Source organism: Sceloporus occidentalis, unplaced genomic scaffold (genome assembly GCF_023333645.1).
Source record: "Sceloporus occidentalis isolate IW3139 unplaced genomic scaffold, rSceOcc1.0.p SCAF_4, whole genome shotgun sequence".
NCBI classification, from domain to species: domain Eukaryota; kingdom Metazoa; phylum Chordata; class Lepidosauria; order Squamata; family Phrynosomatidae; genus Sceloporus; species Sceloporus occidentalis.
The window spans coordinates 59729153-59749157 of NW_028316984.1; the positions used below are offsets into that span (position 1 = coordinate 59729153).

The 20005-nt window shown below is 40.1% G+C and overlaps 1 protein-coding gene across 1 annotated transcript in view; it reads right to left on the reverse strand.

Moving 5' to 3' along the window:
- THSD7B (thrombospondin type 1 domain containing 7B) overlaps positions 1 to 20005 on the reverse strand; it is a 597991-nt gene that overhangs the window by 352727 nt on the left and 225259 nt on the right. Inside the window, exon 3 of the mRNA XM_089520110.1 lies at positions 3047 to 3884. Coding sequence (XP_089376236.1) covers positions 3047 to 3884 — 838 coding nt within the window. The remainder of the gene's footprint in view (positions 1 to 3046; positions 3885 to 20005) is intronic.

Sequence of the window (20005 nt, forward strand, 5' to 3'; positions counted from 1 at the left end):
GATACGTATAAACTTACTCACTTAGCCCCAGATCTCAGAGGTCAGCATTACAGGGCAATATCAGTGTAGTGTTAGATTGCTTATTTTCATGAATTTGCACCAAATTGGTCATTTTTTTAAATGAATACATCCTACTTGGTGTCTGCAAGACTATTAAGAAAAGCATGTGTATATTTTTTTTTCTTCTTGAATTATTCCATGGAAGAAGGAAAAATGAATTCTCACAATCTGTTATAAAACCAGAATTGGAAGAAAATGTAGGTGAGTTTGGGAGAAGCATCATTGAATGAGACTGGGAGTTCAAGACCAAGTTCATGGCTAGCTGAGTTGCAATTTCCTAACACATCCACACAGCTTCATGCTGGTGCTATTATGTAATACTGTGCATTGCTAGGAGTAGCAATTAACCATTCTTCCCTTCCAACCTCATCAACTCCTCATGGATTTTCTACTATAATTTGGAAAAGCAAAGAGGCAGAATGTGGGGAGAATGCAAAGCCATCTGGACCTCAATGTCCCAGTAGGAGTTCTCCAACAGATGTCCAAAAATGTCTCCAACTCCATTACGTTGTGTTCTGGAGAGAAGTTTCAGATACTAATTATACTGAGGATAGGGGATGGTTTGCTAGTAACTGCAGCTCTTCAGAAATATAAATAAATGGGAACTATGCCTTGTCTTGAGATGTTCATTTCAGGTACACCCCAGTGATCAGTTTGTCCCCTTTCTCAGGATCACTGAAGGATACTTTGTCTTTACCAAGTTTACCAATGGATAAAAAGGCAGAACAGGTTATTTGTTTAAATATGATCCAGGGAAAACCACTCATGTTTGATACAGTGGAAAAAGGTCTGCACATCCTTGTTCCCAGACCATTTTTCTTCTTGAAAGTTTTTGTTTAATCCACCAGTGAATGAAAATGCTGTCATTTGGCAATGAGCAAAGTGATTAGTTTTTTAAAGAAATGTGTGCCAGTGAAACTGTGTTTCAATAGTTTCATTTGTTGTCCCTGAACCATGCTGTAACTTTCTCTGGCATAATGTATATTGGAGTTACCTATAGGAATTCCAGTTGAATTACAACACTGTGGAACTGCTGTAAAAAAGATTAGGGGAGGCCATATCTTGGAAGGCATGTAATAAGAGAAATCTCAGTGACATTTTGCACAGATTCTTTGTCTAACCAATAAAAATGATATACTATACTTTTTGCCTAACCAGTCCCCCTTCAAAAAAAAAAAAAAAAAGGCGATGCACTGTAATAAACAGGAGGTTATGTCTAGGCTTTCTATATATTGCTTTCTACTTCGGTAAGCCTACAAGATCTTCAGCAAGATTAATAAAAGACCTGATCCTTTCCTTTCAGGATATATAGGGAACTATATATCAGGAGAAGTTGCACGATGAACTTAGAAACTCAAACTACTACAAATCTAAAGACAGATATCAGTGCTAATGCCCTCAAAATACTATTTTGAGCAATTGGTAAGCTTAAGCACATATTCCAGATTTAATCAAGCAGAAATAATATCTGACCCAATATAGCCATGAACATAATGGCTTGTTCCTGGCAGTGATAGATGCCCACATGGCGTAGTCAGAAAGGGGAGGGTGAGGAGAGGGTTGATCGGGCAGAACTGCAACAGGAGAGAAGAGAGGACCCAGAGGAGGCCCGGAAGGAAGGAGTGTGGACCTGGAGGAGGGAGATAAAAGGTGAGGGAGAGGAGAACGCAAGGAGGGCGAGACGCGAAAGAACTGGTCATGGAGAGGCAGTCGGGACAGGGATAGAGAAGGTAATTAGGAGTCCTAGAAGAGAAAGATGCCCAGGGACTTTGCAAGAAGAGCATGGTTTGTTAAGAGTTGGGCCACCCCTAGGGGTAAAGCTGCCTGACCCTAAAAAGGAAAGAGACTTTAGGTATCCCCAAAGAGCATAGTGGCTCCAAAAGGAGGAAGGAACGCTGCAAGGAGAGTGGTGGGATTCAAAGGCTGAACAGTGGGAGCAGGATCCGAGGCTCGGCAAGAGAGGCAAGGAAGAAACAGAAACCCTGGAGAAGTGGTCCAGTCGGAAGGGAGAGGTCAAAGAGGAATCTCAGTGAAGAAACTAGAAACTGCCTTTGACTGTAAAGTTTATTTGGGTGATGCTGGGAACCTGTGAATTCTGTTAAGTAAAGTTTGAAGCATCTGTGAAGAATGTTTGTGGATTTGTGCCTACAAGAGAGATTTTGTTTGAAACACACATGTGGCCAATATGTCGCAGGGTGTGAGCGCCCCGCCCACACATATATTTTTCTTATTCTATTTACATGAATTACCATTGGGACAAATAGAAACCATTACTGAGATGAATTAGTTCTTTGATAACCCAATTTGTTCTTGAATAAGAAAGTGAGTAATATTAGATTTTTTCCCTTCCATATGAAATAAAAATTGTTTTGTGGATTATTATTTTTTATAGAAAATGGTGTTTTCTGTGCAAAACAATCACGTGTGAATTTTGCACATAAAAAGCCCTGAGCTGCAAAGGTTCTCATCAGTCCAGGATTCTTCTCACCAAGATTTCTCAATGCACAAGAAACATGTTTGTGTCAATTTTTCAAATATTTCTGAATATTCTTTCCATTTCTAATATGAATCTGTCTTCTGGGACTGTCAGGCATCAAATGGTTGTTAACTGTCCAAATTGATCTTCAAAAGTTGTACATCAATGCCAGTCTTTATTATATTTAGCCACAGGCCATTTCAGCCTTAACTGCTTTAGGCTATGAAATTATTGGCTTCCCTTAATAAGAAAAAAGTAGCTGAAAATCTTTATTAAACATCAGTGTTTAAATGTAGTTTGCATGTATACCCCATGGCTAAAAGTACTGCATCAAAATAAATAACAGTACTTACCTTCAAACTGAATAAAAGAAAATGCAAATGATAATCAAATATATGAAAATGTTAATGTATATGGAATATAATGATATGTTATATATTGTTATGTTATGTTACAAAGAGTTAGGTAATTTAAAATTTAAAAGGTTTGCAACCAAAAATAAGTTCTTACCTCAGCATTGCATTTTTCCCATCACTTCTTGTACACCTCACCTGCCTCGTTTGATATCCAATTTCTATATCCAAGGGCTTAGAACTGTAATGGGACCTATATCTGTGAAAATGTTGCAGATCCTCAACTACCTGAAGTTTGAAACTGCTCCGCTCTGTAGAATCTGAGCTGAAATCCAACATAGTTCTCCCAATCATATTCATTTCCTTAAGGTGAGGCAGCCGACATTTACTCCATAGTCCAACTTTGAGGCTATAGGTATATTCTTCTTCCCCATGAGAGCAAGAGATGGAAGCATCACAAATCCTTGATTCAGTAAGATTTGGACATTTTGTTCCACCATAGAGTGGAGGAGCTATAACAGAACGGGTTCTGTACTGTAAACTCTTTCCACAATGTCCACTACATACAGACCAGGAGGAGAATTCTGATACTACACAATCCCGTGGACAAGGTATTAGACAAGCTTGTTCCATGGGTGGCTGGGGACTAAAATATTCACAGATGTCACTTGCAACTACTGTTCTATTCAACTTTTGTATACACTGTACATGCCGGTGCTGTAATCCGTGCTGTGCAGTTACACACTCTGAAGTCCTTGGCTTCATTTCACCATGGACAAAAGGAACTAGAATACACATGTGCCATTCTGAAACTTCCCACTCAAAGAGTTCAAGATGCCAGTCACATATCTTAAAGCAGCTTCTCTGGCTTTCTGGTCTGTCAGTCTGTTCACAGTTTGAATGGTGAGTTGTCCAGCCTTCTGAATGAACACACCAGACCACCCGACTCTGAACACCACCTGAACCACAGTCACCTATGCAACGTCCCCAATGACCTAAAATAAAGGAAAAGAGAACTTCAGGAAATCATGAAATAATGTGTCAATGAATAACTTAGATTTCTTGAAAAATTAAGTTTGTCTTTGTTCAGAAGACCCACTTTCATATTCACCTTTATCATTAAGCTAGCAAAAAAATGGCAACACACATTCGTTCCACCATTAATTCTCAATTAAAACATACAACTAGTAACCGTGATTTCTCTTCACCAAAATAAGACCAATTTAAATTCCTTCAATTTCCCTGTTATTTTCCTCAGGGTTCTCATAATTTCTCGATGCATGGGCACACATCTCTGAAAAACGGATACATTTCATTTCAGGCTGGAACACACACACACACACACACACACACACACATACACACACACACACACACACTTCCCCTATGAAACCTAATTTATCATTGATAAATTCTATTCCCAATTTGCACCTACAAACCAATTCACCAAACATTTAAAACATAACATTTATTTTAATTAATGCTTAAGAACAAGTTTAACCTAAACCCTGGCAATGAAAAAACAAGATTGCAGTTATGCCTGGTGTTGACCACCCTTTATGTCTGTACAAGCCGGCACCTCAGGAAAAACACTACCATCCCCACATCACTGTAGGCACATCCTTGCTTAAGTCCATCCAGCAGTTCACCTACTTGGGAAGCATCATCTCCTCAGACGCCAAGATTGATAAAGAGATCGATCACAGCCTGGCAAAGGCATATAGTGCATTCAGAAGGCTTCACAAAAGAGTCTGGAGTAACAAACACTTGAGGCGAAGCACAAAAATCAGTGTGTATAGAGCCATTGTATTTTCCTCTACAGGCCTGAAACATGGGTCACCTATCTCCAACACCTACGACTCCTTGAACGCTTTCATCAGCACTGTTTACGCACAATTCTAATATACACTAGACTGTCTATGTGACAAATGTTGCTGTCTTTGAGCAAGTAGGGATCACCAGCATTGAGGCCATGCTACTGAGGATGCAGCTGTGCTGGGCAGGACACGTTTCTAGGATGAAGGACCATCGCCTCCCAAAAATAGTATTCTACGGTGAACTCGCCATGGGTCAGTGTAAGAGGGGCGCCCCAAAGAAGAGATACAAAGACTCCCTGAAACAACATCTCAGGCATGGCCAAATTGATCACCAACAATGGTCCGCCCTGGCCTTGCATCGGGAGGCCTGGAGACGCACTATTCACGATGCTGCAGCCTTTTTCAAAAGTTCACGGCGAACGAGTCTCGAAGAGAAACGACAATGCAGAAAGAACCACAACCCGGAAACATCACCCAAGGAGACTTTCCGCTGTGCATTCTGCATCCGGACCTGTTTGTCCCGGATTGGCCTTTCTAGTCACCAACGCGCTTGTACGAAGCGCAGGATGCATGCTTCCTGAATCTTCATTCGCGAAGCAAAGCCAGAGAGAGAGAGAGAGACAAGTTGCAAGCCTTCAGTACCTTATTGCTTAGTGAATAATATTCTCTTGTCTTCAACCTTCTGCAGCTCTTTTGTGGAAAACAGGTCAAATTCATTAATAGCTGCAGGCAAGAAGTGCAGTGGAACAGACAGAAGTATTTTGCGTGTGTGTGTATGTGTGTGCGCGTTGTCTGTCTTCAAGTCACTTCTGAGTTATGGTGATCCTAAGGCAAACCTATCATGGGTTGTTGTTGTTTTTTTGCCAAGATTTATTCAGAGGAGATTTGTCATTGCCTTCCCCTGAGGCTGAGAGCATGTGACTTGCCCAAGGTCTCCCATGGCTGAGCTGGGAATTGAATCCTCATCTCCAGAGTCATAGTCCAATACTCAAACCACTACACTACACTGGCTCCCAAATAGAAGTATACAATTTGAAAATAAAAAGAAAGGTTTGTGATTCAGGATTAGATTTTGAATAGAGTTCCTTTTTAGTAAGAACTCTAGTGGAAAAATTTCAGTGGGAAAAACATATTCTTAAATTGCTTTGATAAATCTACTTAAGTATACCAAAACCTGCAAAATATATAATTGGTCTCCTATTAGCATATAACACAGAGCTAAGAAAACCAAGTAAGAAATTAGTGAAAATTTATATTCAGGACCAATAAACTACCTATTAGGCATAAAATGTGTATGCTCCAAGTATAAAGAGCTCCTGGACAGAAACAAATTTACACTACAGCTTTAACTTTCATCGTTCTTCACACAGAAAAGCAGAAGATATAGTTTGGTTAATGCGTTTTAAAAATCCCTACACACTTTACCAATACAAACACAGTGAAAAATCTAATGTTCCTAGGGTCCTTGGGATTTTAGTAAATCAACTGAAGCCTTCAGATATGTCCTTAAAGAAAAAGTACCTTTTCTAGAGGTCAGAATAGCAGAGTTGGAAGAAAGATGTGGAAGAAAGAGTTAGAAGAAAGATGTGACAGACTGGTCAAAAGATGAAATACTCAGAGACTAGGTAGAGAACCATTCTAACAATGCCAAGTTGCAGTTCCATGTCCTGTTACCAGGAATAAGACTCACTCACTGCAAGAGTATTTACTTTTTGATGGACATGAGAGGACTGAACTATCAGAATAGGCTTGGTTAGAAGTTTAATGCCTTATACAATGGGAATTGCTTGATGGGAAAGACAGGACTCACCATCTTTTTCATCTCTCCCCACTTCCTACAATTCAAACAAGCCATTATAATTGTACAAAGGTTTAAAAGCCTGAATGGGCTTCATGTTCAAACAAGATGGCATGTTACTTAGGTGGTGAGAGTCATTCCCCTTCCATGACCCTGATAAATTGCTGTCTTTGTTTGGCACTGATGAAATCAGACATGAGCTATGATTTTGCATACAATCATACAAGTTACAAAAGGTAACTGTACTATTTTAACCCAAGTAGACAGAGTTTGCTTTAGTACTTCAGGATACAAAAATGCAATTATCCTGTCTTAGAGGCTTTCACAGATTAATCAGCTTTTCTCTCATCGTCTTCATATATACTTTCTAGCATCTTCAATTATAAGCAGGCAAATGGCAAATATATACAAAACTCATTTGAAAGCCAAAAATGGCCTAAAGGAACAAGAAAATTCAATATCAATTTACACAAAAAAATGTGTTTTAAGTGTACAATGAACTGGAAAGAAATTTGTAAAGCAATACTTGCAATGAAAAACTAATTCCCAGAGAGATTAAGAAATCCATCTTTAAACAGAAATAACTAATAAAACAGAATGAAGTGAATAATAATATATCTGAATCACCATCTGAGGAACCTAAAGCATTAAATGGACCCTCGGTTCACTGAGAATATAAAGATAATATCCACAAACACAAACTGAAAGTCAGGTCATATACCATAGCATTACACAACAACAGTTATTACTTACCAAATCTCAGATATACTGGATTAGAACCAGTTATTTTTAACAGTTATCTCCTTCACCTACCAGTTTTCTCTTCCACCACATGCATACCAATAAGATGACACTCTGGAATAGTGCTGTAATGGGGTCCCCTTTTTTAGTGGCTGCTTTTGGTGGATTGTTAAACCCTTTGATAAATGGACAGCTTATTCTGAATCCAGCAAGTATTATTGTAACTCCAATACAGAATGAACCAAATCATAATACAGAGAGATAGGTCGTACATCTGATTCTGCTGATATGCATATATAATAGAACCTGATCTCATGATGGGTTTGGCTGATCTCATGAGGTGCAAGGAACAAGTAATACAACATTACTTTGGAAGGAGACATATTGATTTGTAGCTGAGCCTGTGCTATCCTGCCCCTGTACTCACTGGGTTGGTGTGGGGATGAGCAGGTGTTCACAGACAGACCCATCCCCACCCTGACCCAGGATCCAGGTTCACTCATCACTGGTTTTCTGGCATGCAAACCATCTGAGAAGCCCCCCAGTCACCCCATCAGACATGGAAATGGGGCATCTGGCTGTACCCATGTGGTCAGGTACCCTGTTTCTGCATCAGACAGAGTGACTGGAGGCAGTGACTAAGAGCCCTGGTGGCACAGTGGTTAAATGCCTGTATTGCAGCCACTCACTCAAAACCGTAAGGTTGTGAGTTCAATACCAGCGAAAGAGTTCAAGCTTGACTCATGCTTGCATACATCCAAGGTCGCTAAAATGAGTACCCAGCTTGTTGGGGGCAATTAGCTTACAGTTGTAAACCTCTTAGACGCTATTAGTTCAGTATGAAGCGGTATATAAATGAAGCTGTTTGTTTTTGTTTGTTTCTCAGATGTTTCACATGTTGGCAAGGCAAGGAGCAGGGCAGGGGCTGTCAGAACAGTCTGGTTTCTTAGAGGGTGTTCCCACTTGCCTATAAAGCGGATCATGAAGCGAATTAAGAAGTGTCATTCCCACTGATGCCCAAATTAGTTCCACAATGCCCTGGAATCGTTTCCACTGCGATTCGATTCAAAATTGAATTATATCGTATAATTCAAATTAGACGCCTATAAACCGGTTTAAAAAAATATTAGGTTATAAAGCGGGTTATTTTTGAAAGCGGGGTATGATTCGCTGTATCCGAATGAGAATGACAAAGGTGTTTGATGCGGGAACCTGGAGATGGGAGGAGCAGCGCTCAAGGGGCTGGCCTGGGGGTGTCACCCTCTTTGGTCTCTTTCTGCATCGCCAGCACCATTTTCTTCAATTCGCATAGACTTTCCCCCGGTGGATTGCAACCTCCCCTCTGCTCCTCATTCATAGACCGATGTGTGAGAAGAGCCATTGAACACCATTTTAAACTATTCTTTTTTCTTTTTTCGCCTCTGCCTGAGCGCTTGAGCAGCAGATGGGCTTTGCAGGACATGCCTGCTTGATCGCCCCCCAGACAGCCCAGGGAGCAATGGGGAGGCAAAGCAATTTTGGGGAAAGGAGAACCTGGACGCCCAGGGATCTGAGGGGGTGGGGGGATTGAGCCTTATCTTCTCTCTTCCCCAAAGATTCTCTCCCCAATAATGAAGCCCGCTGCCTTCTCCTCCTTGATCCGATTTGCCAAGCCTCCTTCTAGTCTGAGGAGACACAACAGAAGAGCCTTGGATGCAGCCAATTTTCATTGGCTGCCCTAAAAATAAAAAATAAAAACTAGACTTGTAACGTCTGAAGCCCAGGCGCTTGATTGACAGCTTGTGGACACAAATGGGAACGGGGAGCAAGTTAATCCACTTTAAAATAAAGCGATTTAAAATAAATAGGAACGAAAACAGGGTCTAAACGAATCGAGGTAATTTGCCCCTTTTGGTAACGGAAATGATGGAAAAAATTCAAATTATTCCCAGAACATAATCGGAATCAGAATCGCACCAATATAATCCGTTTTATCTGTCAAGTGGGAACGCCCCCTTAGAAGCTCTGTGCTAAAACAGAACTATTTTACCTTGGGGCAAAGGCTTAGTGGGTAAGACGCCAGTTCTGACTATCAGAAGATCAGAAGGTTGGCAATACGAGGCCTGAGCACTGCATGATGGGGTGAGCTCCTATCACTAGTCCCAGCTTCTGCCAGCCTAGGAGTTTGAAAACATGCACATGCAAATAGATAAATAGATACCACTTCAGTGGGAAGGTGACAACGTTCAGTGTAATCATGCTGGCTGTATGACCACCAGAGCAGTCCTCAGGCAACACTGGCTCTTTCACTTAGTAATGGAAATGAGCATCACCCCCTACAGTTGGTTACGACTAGACATTCATGTCAAGGGACTACCTTTACCTTTAAAGGCTCTTTACTCCAGGGTGAGACCATATCCTCTGAACCAGTGGGATCAGGCCATACATCATCTAATTAGATGATAAAAACCCACAGGGTTTCGTCCTGCATGATTTAAACTAGATGACACGAGGCAGGCGGGGGGGGGGGGAGGGGGGAGCCAAGTCAGAGGCTCATGTGGACAACCTCTGGGTCTGGATGAGGGGGAGGAGCATTTTCCATTCCAGCTCTTCAGTTCCTCTTCCAATCACAAATAAATTGAGTATGTTCACTTAAATGTTCTTATAAGAGGGCTAGTTGCTATTAGTAGTTAGGGTGAAAGAAGAGTAGCAAATGAGCATTATACTGATAAGAAAGAGTGTTTTGATCAGCCACTGAAAAATCATCAGCTGCCAGAGGTCTGTTTTAAATGAAAATTTTGTTTTTGCAAAGAAATGTGCCTTTTTCTGCAAATAAATGTTGGGAGAATGTACAGAAACAAGGTAATTTTGAACATTAAAAAAAACACCTCCTGCCATGTAAAAACTCATAGAAAAATAGGCAGAAGAAATTTTTTGAAATTATTCATCTTGCATATCAAAAGTCAATAAGTGAAAAAGTACATATCTAGTTAACTCTTATTGCCATTTTTTTCCAATATCCAGTAACAAGTTATAAAAGTATTTACGAATATGGTCTTTCTATGAAAATCCATTGGAATATCCCTTTCATGCAGAGCTGCCCATTCTCTGGGGTTTTCCCAGCCACTAGGTAATAATTCATAGGGGTTACAGTAGTATTTACAGTATGCTTCAGATGGAGGGGAATGCAGGAAGGGCAAATTGAAACCCCAAAAGCTACGTTTCACAGTAACTTTTAATTATCCAGTGTAGTGCCTCTTAAGCTTTCTGGGGGACCTTGGTATGCCAGGGACTGGCACCATGTTTGTGTCCACTGATTACAATTAATTCTTTCTTTCCTGGAAGCTCCCCAGGGACTTAAAGCATGTAAATCAGGAACTGTTCCATGGACCATCACTTTGAATACTACTCATCCAGTGGACTGAGATGGCCCTAAAATGATAGAAAACCTTCCAAGATAATTTATGGATTCACAGAAATTAATTTCTGAATTCATGCACCCTCTCAGATGTGCACTGTTCTTCTAGATATCCATAGCACAGGACCTGATGCATTTTTCAATTCGTGTCTAAATCAAATTTTCAGACATCCCCAAACTTATAAATTTCAGTTATTGCAAATGAATAATCAAGTAGATTACGGACATTTCACCCAACGTATTCACAAGAGTCACTTCACTACGCCAACATTAAAGATGCGGATAGACTCAGCAAGATAGAGCCGATAAAAAGCCAGACTGTAGAACATTAGGGAACTTGTTTGAAGGAGTAGAACATATCTTACTGATTTGTTCTTGACATTTCACTTTGATATATTAAGAATATATCTCAGTATTTGAATCTCAATAACTTAACAATGGAAAATAAATGACTAAAAGAATAGATTCTTCCACATCATTGACAGTAATAGGCAGGGTGCATTTATTTTTCCTTAGATTGTATCAAACAATTTACTTATTAAATGTTGATCTCACATTACTGAAAGACAACAGAGAAAGGAAAATGGCAATTTATCTTTTGAGCACACATTATTTTAAGATTAGCAGTCTTCATGATATAATGGAAATTCTAGAATTTGTTCAGTAGATGCAGAAAATGTGATATGTTTTGCTATTTTTCTATATGTTCAAATATTAACTGGACATTATGATACACTAGATTTTACCAGGTTAACCAAATATTTAATTAATTATATCTGATTCCCCACTCAGCCATGAAGCCCACCGAGTGACTTTCAGCAAATCAGATTCAGCTTTAGGGGAAGGCAATGACAAAGGGCTGGTTCTCACTGGTGATTTACAACAATTTAAAATACCCTGGTTCCATTAAAAGCGATTCATAATAACACGGTAGTTAACCCGCGTTCCGAATCGCTTTTTTTCCCTTCGTTCTCATTTAATAATAATAATAATTAATAATTAGTTTTATTTATATACCGCTATTCCAAAGATCATAGCGGTGAACAGCAAGTAAGCTAATTAGCAAGTAAGCTAATTTGCCCCCAACAGTCTGGGTACTCATTTTAGTGACCTCGGAAGGATGCAAGCCTGAGTCGAGCTTGGGCCCTTTTGCTGGTCTTGAACTCACAACCTTGTGGTTTCGAGTGAATGGCTGCAGTACAGGCATTTAACCACTGCGCCACCAGGGCTCCAACTGATTCGCTTTAAGTGATACGCTTTCGTTCCTATTCAAATGAAACGGTGTATATATAAACTGGTTTTAGCCTTATTTCGTTCCCACTCACCATTTTGGGGCTGTCAATCAAAGCAACGTCATCATAACGTCACTTTTAAATTTCGCGGTTTTTTTATAAAAGAGCCAATGAGGAGGCGCTGAAAGTGCTTATGAGTCCTGTAATTATTCATGGGGAAGGATGGTTGAGGGAGAGAGAAAACTGGAAAGAGCTTCAGTTCCCTAAATTCGCTTTGGCCGCCCCATGGGGAAAGAATCTTTGGGAAAGATTGCTCCCTGGGCTGTCTTGGGAGCCATGAAGCAGGGATTTCCTGCAAAACCCATCCCATAGTTCCTCTGGAAAGAGCTTCAGTTCCCTAAATTCGCTTTGGCCGCCCCATGGGGAAAGAATCTTTGGGAAAGACTGCTCCCTGGGCTGTCTTGGGAGCCATGAAACAGGGATTTCCTGCAAAACCCATCCTATAGTTCCTCTGGAAAGAGCTTCGGTTCCCTAAATTCGCTTTGGCCGCCCCATGGGGAAAGAATCTTTGGGAAAGATTGAATCTTTGGGGAAGATTGCACACCCTGATGAGCAGGAGCAATGATTTTGATGTGGCACCCATTAATTGCTCCAACAACTTGAGGAAATCCTAACTCTGCAAAACTGGCCATGACTTAAGAATAAAACATATAAACAAAGCATAAGTCTTTTTTATTGACATAAACATTGAAAATCTCCTATAGAAAACCACCACATCAGTATCAAACAGTATAAATATCAATCACTGCAGAGCTATCTAAGAATAGTGAGTAATAGAATAGGATTCCAGTAAGCAGGCTTTTGCCATCACCAGAGGCTGAGAGAGTGTGACTGGCCCAAGGTGACCAAAGAGTCATAATCCAGTGCTCAAACCCCTTTCAACACGCTGGCGATTACTATGCTATGAGAAAGAGAGAGAGAGAGAGAAAGAGACATACAGACAGACTAATTAGATAGGTACATTGGCTAGACAGAGAGATAGACCGGATAATTAGATAGACAGAGAGAGAGAGAGAGAGAGAGAGAGAGAGAGAGAGAGAGAGAGAGATGACAAATAGATGGAAAGATAGTCTGGATAGGTAGATGGGATAGTTAGATAGACAGATGGATAGATAGATAGTTAGATAGACAGACGGACAGACAGAGAGACAGATACATGGTTGGACGGGCAGACAGATGTACTGGACAAGTATATTAAATGGGCAGATGGATGGATGGATGGATGGATAGATGTATATGAGTAGATAGATACATACATGGTTGGACAGACAGAGAGACAGACAGAATACATACAGATGGATGGATAGAATAGAGAGATTTAAACACTGGCTAAACAGACTGAAATAGAATAGAATGGGCTGCAGGCAAAGCGAATTTTGGGAAAGCTCCTTCCAGAGGAACTATGGGATGGGTTTTCCAGGACATATCCCCACTTTATGGCTCCAAAGACAGCCCAGGGAGGGAGCACTCTTCCCCAAAAAAGATTCTCTTTCCAGGGTTGGAAAATGGGATCAAGGAGGAGAAGGCAGATTCCGTTTGGGAAAGAAATGGAAGGCTCTATCCCCCCCCACCCGCATCCTGTCTCTCCTCCGTTACAAATGGTGTTCAATGCACACACACACACACACACACACACACACACAGAGCAGATTGGGAAAGAAAGATGGAAGGCTCTATTCTCCCCCTCTCCTCCATTACAAATGGTGTTCAATGGCTACCCTCACACCGGGGGGAAGCCGTTAAGAGTCCGTTGACAGAAAAAGGCACTTGACCGGCCGGGACTTCAGGTGCTTAAGTGCTGAAGAGATTAAGCACCTGTAAACCATTAAAAATAATAAAAAATAATAATCCTTGAAAGACCACCGCGAACAAATGGGTGAGGGAAGCAAAAATGGCGACAGCCACGACGGATGGGGACAAGAAAGGGCAACTCCTCCGAGCCAGCCCCTCGCGCTCCGCTCCTCCCATCCAGCTAAGCCAATTTCAAAGGCTGATCGTTCCTATTGAAATGCTCCGAATCCTATCCCGAATCAAGGAAAAAATGTAGGTTCGACCCTTCTATTTTTTTAACCCGCGTTAAATGACAATAATGCGATTCAAATTATAAACCGCTTTACGATTCGATTTTAAGTAGGAATGATTGCGGGATACTCTAGAACTGTTCTAGAGTTAATTTGGTTTCCAGTAGGAACGCCTCACCTTGGATTCGATTGGAATCCCGGCGTATCAGCCAGTGAGAACCAGCCCAAACTCCCTCAGAAGAAATGTCCCAAGCAAATTCATGACAGGTTTGCCTTAGGCCAGGTCACCATAAGTCAGAAACAACTCGAATGCACACAACAGCAGCAGCATGCATATTTCTTTGCAAAACAATCACATGTGAATTTTGAGCAGAATAAATCCTGAACTGCAACGATTATCCTCAGTTCAGGATTTATCTTATCACAGTTCCTTAACACTAAAAAACATGTTTTTCAACTATTTTAAAAATATTTTAAAATATTTCCAAATATTATTTCCTTCCCTAGTTTGAACTACCTTGGCATGTAAGTGTCTATCTCTTTCAGTGCTGAAATGCTCCTCTTGATGAGCATCATTTTCAGTTGCCCATGAGAAAGTATGCTTTCTCTGATCAGTGGCCAAACCCACACCTCTGTATGAATGGGTGAAAAAAATATCTGGGGTGCTTCTCTGGGCATTGCCAAACTATGGCCCGGTACATACCGCCCCAAAAGGGAGGACCCCAATTAATTTTGTGTATGCCACGTAAACAAGACTAACTCAGACCATCCCAAACACACACTGCAGATTCAATGAGAATCTGCATAGCAATACAGTATTGAGATAAAAACTGACAGGGGAAAATATATATATTTATATAGACATATTGAAATGAATTATTGTCAAATTATGTTTGTGCTGAATTAGAATAAACTCTGGAAAATAATTTAATTGTGTGAACATTTGTAGAAAATTTGAAATTAAATTTAAAACCCATTTAAGCAACAAAACATGGAGCTAAATTCAATTGCGAACTACACATAGAGAAAATCCACTAAATCAATGGGTATTTGGTTAGTCAACACTTATTTATTTATTCATTTAGAATATTTGTACCTTGCTGTTCAGCAACAAAGCTTTTCAGAGCAGCTTGTAAAGTGTTAATTGTTAACAATTGTTAATTATTAATTTGACAGTTCCTATACAGAAGTCCCAGTGATTCTTTGGGTCTGCTCTAGTTGGGACTAATAAATTGGAGTGTTCACAGCCGAGTAAGTCCTTCACAATCAAGGGAAGGGAAGGGAAGGGGGATGTCCAAATATGAACTCAGCTTTAAATGATGTTTGGTGTTATATAGCAAGATTTTATTGGGCATTGCATTTCAACCAATTCCAGGTATCTGCCTTCTTCAGAGCATGAACAGAAATTGTTGTTTTTAATTATCAAAGATTTTGCTTTCTGACCAAAGCATATTATTTCAGCACATGGGAGAAACAGCACATGGCAGAAGTAACTCTTTATATGATTTTGATCTCCCTACCGGTCAAGCATTTGGCCAAGAAAGAACTAACTATTCCTCAATGTGTTATACTCTACTCATTTCTCTTTCTCCATATTTTCTTTGAACAAGGTCCAACTCAATATATAGTATGCCTAGCTATGGTGTATGAATGATAGCTGAAAATTTTGGAAATCAGCTGAACTTGGATGTTTAGCTACTTTTTCTTCCATTGTTGACCATGGCTTATCCTCTGTGTTGAAAATGCACAATTTTCAGGATCTTTCATGATTGTATTTAACACTATGAAAACCTATATTAGATATGCTAAGGCTGCTGCCTCATGTTGGAATTAATGCAATTTGATACTACTTTAACTGTCATGATTCCATCTTATGGATTCCTGGGATTTGTAGTTTGTTGTGGCACCAGAGCTCTGACAGAGATGGCTAAGTATTTCACAAAACTACAGGTCCAGAGTTCCATAGAATTGAGCCATGACCATTAAAGTGGTGTTAAACTGCATTAAATCTTCAGTGTAGATGCAGCCTAAAAGAGGCCAAGGTGTCTTCCCTTGCTTACCCCTTTAAAGGTAAGGAAATACTTTTTTTTATTCAGTATCTAACAAGCTATGGAGGAAGGTACTTCTAATAGCAGTGTTGTAATATTTATCAACATACCTTGATATTGCTTTTAAGTGCTTTAAGATCATAATTTGATTAAATGGATTTTAACCTGGCAATGTTTTAACAGCGTAACTTTTTATAGTTTTATTTTTACCTGCTTAGAAATCCTGATGTGAACCACCTTGAGTCCCAGTTTGTGGACTGGGACATTGTAACTCAATCAAACAAACCAACAAACAATAAAACAGACATACCAACAGTGTCTGTCAAGCAAAATATAAAATAAGCAACATATGTTTATCCCATAGGTTTGTGCTCACTAGCCCCTAAAAACACCACATTTTTTTATTTTTCTATAATGTAAAAATAACAATATCTGAATGTCTGTCTGCAAAAAAGATAACCTGACTGAAACAGGCAGCTAGTGCTGTGGACAACTCTCATCCACCCAAATCCCCATCCCCGTTTCTTTAAAAAAGAAAATTTAACAATGGCACAGAATGCATTGTTATGGATTCTTAGTGTCTCTTAAGATTCCCCGTTAGATGCAAAAGTGAACTAATCTATGATGCCTCATTGCTTCACCAAATTTCCATTTCCGTAACTTAAACAGTGTGGAAGGTCTCCAAATTTTCTTCAATGAATAGTTCTTGGAGATTAGCAATTAATTACACCCTTGAAAAGACTGTACCAAGCACTTTTTCTCTATAAATCCATGATCCATTACCAAAAGTAGCTGCAGGAAGAAACAGGAATCTGCTTACACTTATTAGAAATCAAAGAGAATACTGCCATCAAAAAGCTGTCATTGTGGACCAAAACTCTCATGTGAATCTACCCCCAAAAGATAATGTCTCCTATTCTTTAAGTCCCCATTCTGTCCTGTCCAAAAAAAGTCTCATAAATCAACAAACTGAATGAATGTTAAGACTACTGAATTAATGTTTCATTTTTTGCCTATAGTTTAAATCTTTGACAAAAAAAATGCAAACTTTAACTCAATGTATCTAAATAATAGAATCATAGAATCAATGACTTGGAAGAGACCACAATGATCCTAATGAAAATGTATGAGTGTGGGCTTTTTAAAGACTGACTGCATTATATCTCAATATTGTCATAAAATAGGATTTTAATATATTCAGAGACATAGCCATGTTAGGAGATTCTCACACGTTTTTCTCTGAAGCTGGGCATGCACATAAACGACTTAAAAATTGATGTTTTTGCACCCCTCTGTTCCCAGCTCAGAGGCATCACATATCCAATCCAGACTTCGCAAAGAATGGGATTTTCCCATTCTTTGCTAAGTCCGGGAGATGTCCAGATTAGGTTAATGATGCCTCCAAGCTGGGCATGGAGGCATGCAAAAACATCCATTTTTAAGCAGTTTACACCCGTTCCCAGCTCAGGAGAAAAACATATGCAGTAATCTCCCTAGTCAAAGGGCCAGACCAGATGGACACGAAACAGCAGCCCAAGTCCATTCTGGCTGCAAGCAGGTCAGAACCCCGCTGACCGCATGGCACACTCCAAAGGCAGTTTGTGCATGTAGGGACAGACCAGTGCTGCCAGAAGTCACTTTATCTCAGCTCCTTTTTGCTCCAGTCTTAAGGACGGGAGCATGGCTTCGGCATGACTTACAGACACTTTGGAGACATGTGTGATCTAAATGGCATGCCTCCGAAGCGGACAGAAGCCGCTTCATTTTGTTTCATCCCTAAAACATCAGTATGCAAAGGGATCTTGTAGCACCTTTGAGACTAACTGTGCAAAAGAAAGGGCCTGAACAGAGAGGCCAAAATAAAGCTACTTCAGGTCACTTTGGAGGTATGCTGTTTAAATGACACTCGCATTTTAAGAGGCCAGAAGCTGCGCCAAAGCTATGCTCCAGTCCTTAGGACTGCAACATGGCTTTGGCATGGTTTTCAGACTCTTAGGACACATGCATCATTTAAAAAGCATACCTCCAAAGTGATCCAAACCAGCTTTATTTTGGCCTGTCTGTTCGGGCCTAAGTTTCATAAACTTTGTTTACTTCCTCAGATGCATAGAAGCAGACCAAGTCTATGGAAGCATATGCTACAACTTCTTTCACACGGTTAGTCTCAAAGATGCTGCAAGATCCCTTTTCACAGGGTTTTAATGTAACTTTTTAAGGTCTGCATTTTTTAAAATAAACGTGTGTGTGTGTGTTTTAAATACCCCAAGGTTATCCCACTCCTAAAGATTCTGCCCTTTCCCCTTGCAAGACACAAGTGAAACGTTGGCTAACTCTTGAGCCCAGGGCTAATCAAACTGAAATGTTCTTCTCAGGTTTCTTTCAGCTCAGGTCCTGCTCTTTCCTTAGACATGTCAAACAAGTCTAAAGGAAAAGGAACTTCAGCTGTGATTTGATCAGCTGTGTTTTGATCACTTCTTCTACCAGTCACAATACTGTAAAAAGATCTACTCATATGGCTAAACTGGGAAGTTCAAGCAACAACATTTGCTTACATAATTATTAATTTATATAGGGAATCTGCATCCCACCCTTCAACTGAAATACATTTATAGTTTGGTTTTCAATTTGGTATCAGTTCAGAAAGCAGATAAACCACTCTTTTAAGACAGATAAATTTCTTTCTTTCTTTCTCTCTCTCTCTCTCTCTTTTCCCCCCTCAACACAATACATGGAAAACAGAAATGAGATCAGCAAGACTGAGATACAAAAGAGGGAATAATTCACAGGGGTCTGACAGCATATTGCATGAATAGAAGAAACTAGAACACAGTCATGGCTCAAAAATTAACACAGCAAGCTGAAGCTACAAGAGGACAATCAGAGTCACAGACCTTATCCACAGTTTAGTACAAATGTACCACATAGACAAAGAATGGCACATTAAGAGTGCAGACTCCATAACCACATGGGTCAATGTGAAAAAATACTACAGGGATAACTGATTATGCGGAAAGGGGATTTGAAGGCCTGACCAACTCTGAACTGCAAATTCTTACTAATGGACTCTCTCTCCAGAGAGATTAGTTACCTCCTTTTCTCTTGTTCTGCTTTCACAGTTTTGTTCAACACTGCAATAGAAGCACTGAATGCATGAATACATGCATTTTTAAAGCCTACTTCAAGCCTGCTACCAGGCATGTGATGGCATAAAACTGGCTACTTTTTTAACACTAGAATTATACCAGTAGACTACTCTATGATTTGTTGTGGGTTGGGTAGTTTTATACAATAACTTCAGTTGTTATGCAGTGGGTCACTTTACATTTATTTTATTGTTCTCACTTCTTTAAAAAGTTTTATTCTACATCTTACTGCACTTTTAATTTAACTCAGGGCTGGTACAGACAGTCCTGAAGGGGTGACTTGATGTTGCTCCTTTGAGTGCCTGATTGGGGCTGCAGCAACTGCACACTGCAGCCTCAATCCACCATTTTTCCAGCTCAAAAAGAAGCAGCAGAAAGCTGCTCCTTTTTGATCCGGACCAGAAAAAGGGTGGCTTTTCCACCACGGTGCTGGCTTTTCAGTGCTCCTACAGCGTGTGACATATGAACACTGTGCTACTAGAGCACCACAACACTGCCCACCATCTAGGTAGGTGGACACCATGACACTGGCTTAGAGGCAGCATCAGGGCATGTGTCATCTAAACGCCACACCCCACTCCTCACCCAAGCCTGTGATGCCAGTCTGTTTCTGCCCTCAGTTTCAGTTTAATAATGTTAATACTCTGGGATGCCTGGAGTTTGGTTTTTTTTTTCTTTTTAAAAAAAGGAAAAATGTATCTAATAAACTGAAATAATTGTCCTTAGTAGAACTTCAGGATTCATCCATTTCTGGTTATCTTTTGAGTGCAGTCCATATGCTTGATTCAATTGCTTTTTCTCTTTGTCTTCAACAGGTTTTCATTGTATGAACATTAAGAAATATGTTACACCGAGAAAT